This window comes from Marmota marmota, unplaced genomic scaffold (genome assembly GCF_001458135.2).
Source record: "Marmota marmota marmota unplaced genomic scaffold, marMar, whole genome shotgun sequence".
NCBI classification, from domain to species: Eukaryota; Metazoa; Chordata; class Mammalia; order Rodentia; family Sciuridae; genus Marmota; species Marmota marmota.
Window position 1 is genome coordinate 4,158,609 of NW_025999926.1, and position 4,448 is coordinate 4,163,056.

At 39.7% G+C, this 4,448-nt stretch overlaps 1 protein-coding gene across 7 annotated transcripts in view; it reads left to right on the forward strand.

Moving 5' to 3' along the window:
* The first annotated feature begins 6 nt into the window (after positions 1–6).
* Znf782 (zinc finger protein 782) overlaps positions 7–4,448 on the forward strand; it is a 28,973-nt gene continuing 24,531 nt past the window's right edge. For 3 of the 7 annotated variants that reach the window (XM_048800302.1, XM_048800307.1, XM_048800308.1), the window contains exons 1-4: positions 7–146; positions 726–928; positions 1,951–1,978; positions 3,792–3,918. In XM_048800302.1, coding sequence (XP_048656259.1) covers positions 894–928; positions 1,951–1,978; positions 3,792–3,918 — 190 coding nt within the window. In that variant the 5' untranslated portion in view covers positions 7–146; positions 726–893. Of the gene's footprint in view, positions 179–725; positions 929–1,177; positions 1,387–1,924; positions 1,979–3,791; positions 3,919–4,448 lie in introns of all 7 variants that reach the window. The other 4 variants (XM_048800305.1, XM_048800304.1, XM_048800303.1 and 1 more) reach the window with 4 other exon arrangements.

Genomic DNA, 4,448 nt, shown 5'->3' on the forward strand with positions numbered 1-4,448 from the left:
AGCCGGCGGCAGCGGGGGAAACCCGCGCGCGACGTTGACACGACGGTGCCAGAACGCGCGTGCTGTGCGTCTGGGGCGAGACCCCGAGCTCTGGAGCCTGAAAGGCTGGGGTCAGTTCCCGCTCTGTCACCTGTTAGGTGGCCTGGGTGAGTCTGCTTTCTCACCTGGGAACGAGGATGTTAGTAATGACCTCATGACTGTTTTGAAACTTGTAAGGCATCACCTGTAGCGCAGCCAGATGCAGGTTACTAAGCCCCGGTAAGTGACAAGTGCTGTTATGTTTAGGGGAGAATTGTTCTTCTCATTGGTTGACTCACCTAAACCCCACAGCACTCTAAGATCAACATGACCATCTGCATTAAATGACAACGTAAGGTTGGTGGAGTCGTGAGTTTAGGTCATGAGCTAGCGGTTGAGGGAGCTCAGATTCAAGGGCAGGTGTGATTTGCTTCTGGTTTCAGGTGCTAATATCACAGGTATCTGTTACAGGTATCTGAGCAGACTGATTTGTCTCCAAATACACAAGGATATGATGGGAAGTGAATATAGAATTTTACCATGTGTTAAATGTATTCTGAAATTACTGGTATCTCTTCAGATCCCTTGGATCAGACAGGTTCCTGGCCCCTTCTGCACTGCCAAGTTGTGTGTCTTTTAATATCTTCTGATATCATAATTAATTCCAGGAGTCAAGTTCTTGCTCTTAAAGTGAATTTGTTTTTCAGGTCCAGGTTTCAGCTTCTTGCAACAAAGTAGCCCTTGTGAAGTAGGAAGAAGGGCCCCTCTGTGCACAATAGTTTTACCTGGAAGAGAAACCTGTCTGACTTAAGCTCTTTCTCCAGAGCTTCAGAGCAAGAGACAAGATCCCAAGAAGAAGCAGATCCTAGATTTGCATGATCAGAAGCAGTTCTTGTTCCTCCTGCCCAGGGTGAGCCTGACTTGCTGACAGTGCCAACTCCAGAAGCCACTGCAGACTGTGACAGTAGAAAGTTTGGGCCAGCTTTGAACATAGCAGGGTAAGGCAGGGAGGCCCAGGGACAGGTTGCCTGGGGAAGTCCACTTCATGGCAGGGCTTGTGCAGGGAGGTCTGCAGGTGAGAGATGATTAGGTAGAAGGTGGAAGTTCTGTTCTTCTGCTGTCCTGGAGAGGCTCAACCCCTTGCTTCTCCATTCTACAGATGCTGTGCTGCTGTCACATGTCCGACACCACATGTGACTCTAATGAGTTTATCCTGGCTTCAGAGAATCCCAGAATGATGATACATGTGGGAGTTAGTTATATTTCTGACTCTGGAAGTTTTAAAACATTGGATACGAAAGTCTCAGTGACTTTCCAAGGGATGCCTAGTTGGTGACAGGAGATAAAAATAGTACAGTTCACTCACAGGTAAGTCATCAAAAGCATCTCATCAAAAGGGCTTTTAGAGAAATACATCCAGTTAAAACAAACAAAAATCCTTGCCTTAGAGTATCTTATTCTTTTACTAGGCTTTCTGTGAGTTATCTCTATCAGAGGATAAGCAGTGTTACTAAGAAAAAATGATAAATGATGCATATGGAGTATTTTTCTGCTAAGCTAATTTTAATGAAAGCATAGTGTTTGATCCTTTGAAATGCTTTAAATCAAGGTATCCTTTGTTTTTATTTCTTTATTTTAGCTAGAAGGACATGTGCTTTATTGTTAAATCAATCTAGAAGACTTAATGTTCATTTAGAAGAAACAGCAGGTGTGAGCCCATGATCATTTCAGAGTTGCACTGGGACAGGTGTGCTGCCTGTAATGATCCTCTGCATGCATTCCAAGGCTTAGATGCTATTTTAGAGCTGCCCTCCAATGGGGTTGGTGAGAGTTGGGGAAGAGAACCTGGTAGCTGTGAAGCAGGCAGTCTTATGACCCCATTCTCTTTATTTCTCCCCCCGCTGACCCTTTACCATTCCTATGCTGTCCCAGGAGCCTCAGAAAAATGAATACATCTCAGGTGAGCACTTTATTCATTCCCTCACTTTATAATGTAACTGATTTATGAGGTTTAGAAGGGTCCATGCATTAAATGGAAAAGAGGAAATGGAAATAGGTCAAGTCAATCTTGATGGGAAATATAGTTTTACCATGAACTCCAACGTTTGCGCTTAGCCCTTGATAGATACATATTTGCTGGGATATGTGGGCTTCCTCCACTAACCAGTTTGCTATGATTTCATGTTAATCATGAATGGGCATTAAATTATATTGGAATATTTTTTGTATGTCTGTTGGACAAATGCTATAGTATATCCTTTATAAATATTATAAAAAATATAATGGATTTTCTGATAGTATCCTGAATTGCTATATAGACCCTAGTTGCTAATAAATGTGCTAAATTGATTCTTCCATATTTTCTTAATCTTTTTTTAAAGCTTTTTCGAGGACTTTTATTTCTATATTCACAAATTAGATTATACTCTCTTGTTTCCCTGTCTAGTTACGTTATCATCATTACAGTCTCATAAAAGTGGGCAGTTTCCTGTTACTCCTTTTCTAATTTAGAATAGTGAGAAAGTATTGTCATATGAAGATTTTGGGAAATTCCCCTATAAATTTGGACTTTGTGAGGACTTTCTGTGTGAAGATTTTATTGAGATGACTTATTAGTCTGTTAAACAATTTATTATCATAAAACTATACTACATGGGTACTTTTATTAATGCAGTTTTCCTGATTACATTTTATTAGAAAATTTGTTCATTTTATTTATATTTTAGATGTATTTTTAATAGTACAAAGACTTTATTCCCTCTGCTATGTCAATAGCAGCTTTAAACATAATTTTAGTATAAAAGTTGCTGATTAGAAATGGACAAAATATGCTCTAATTGGCCCAGTCTGTACCTAGAATTTCGTGATGTGAGAATCTTAGTGACTGGTGTGAGGATCTTAGTGATTGGTGTGTGAGCTCTGCGTAATGGAAGTGGATGAACGTGCACCTGCCCTGTTTGTGTGCTCTGCCCTTGCACACCCATCTGATAGTACTATTTGTTGAAAGCAATGTACCTTCTCCCTTGAATTGCCTCGGCACCTCTGTATGTGTATGGGTCTGTTTCTGGATTCTGTTCAACTTCTAATGATCAGTGTTTGTCGTTTGCTAATACACTGCCTTGATAAGTATAGTTTTACAGTAAGTCTTGAAATCCAGTAATGAGCCTTCCAACTGATACCCTCTAAAATATGGGCGTTTTGTTTTTTTCCTTTTTTTTTTTTTTTGGCACTGGAGATTTACCTGGGGGCGTTTAACCATTCAGCCACAACCCCATCCCTTTTTAATATTTTATTTAGAGACAGGTCTCACTAAGTTGCTTAAGGCCTCACTAAATTGCTCAGGCTGGCTTTGAACTTGCTATCCTTCTGCCTCAGCCTCCCAAGCTGCTGGGATTACAGGAATGTTCCACCACAGCCTGGCCTTATTTTTTTCTTTCTAACTCTTATACCTTTTTTCTTTTCCTTTCCTTGTATCAATGGTCAATATTCCCATTGAATGTCAGGGAGAAGTCTTCTGTATTAAGTTATGAAGGGTAATATACAGTAGAGTTTTTTTTTTTTTTTGAAAGATACCATTTGTCAAATTAAGAAAGATCCTCCCATTCTCAATATGTTAAGAACTCATTAATGGGTATTAAACTTTCTTAAAATTATTTACTACAGAAATATGTGATCATATTTCTGTCTGTGATGAACTACAATATCTTGGATAAAAAATATTTTCCTGTCCGTGATTCTGAACCCTTAGATTGATTAGCTGTGTGCTGTTCCAGGCCTCAGTGTCGTTCAAGGACGTGACTGTGGAACTCTCCCAGGAGGAGTGGCAGCACATGGGCCCTGCCCAGAGGACCCTGTACAGAGAGGTGATGCTGGAGAACTACAGCCACCTGGTCTCCGTGGGTGAGCAGACCTGACTATGCAGCTCTCTCTACAATGCAGTTCTGTTTTCTCTTCTTTCCTTCTTAAGTTCTAATCACTGTTGATAAGGTGTATATTTAACAGAAAATATTATTGAGCACCTTTCAGCATTCTGGTCACTGAGTTCAGAAAATGTTTACAGTTGATTACTACCGTCAAAATCAAAATTTTTGGATATTTCTGTTGCCACCAGATGATTCTTATATCCCTTTAAATATTAGCAGTTTTTTCTTTCTGTGCTAAGTACTCCTTTGTGTGCATGTATCACAATTTGATATCCTTTATCAGTTGATGGGCACATGGGTTTTTTTCCAGTTTGGGGCTATTGTGAATAAAGCCACAAAAAAATTTCACATATAGATCTTTGCGCCAACATGTGTTTTCATTTTTCTTGTGTAAATATGTAGGAGTGGATTTGCTGTGTCTTCTGGTCAGTTTATATATAACATTATAAGAAACTGCCAAAGGTTTTCAAACTGTCTATGCTGCTTTTCATTTACATATATATATAT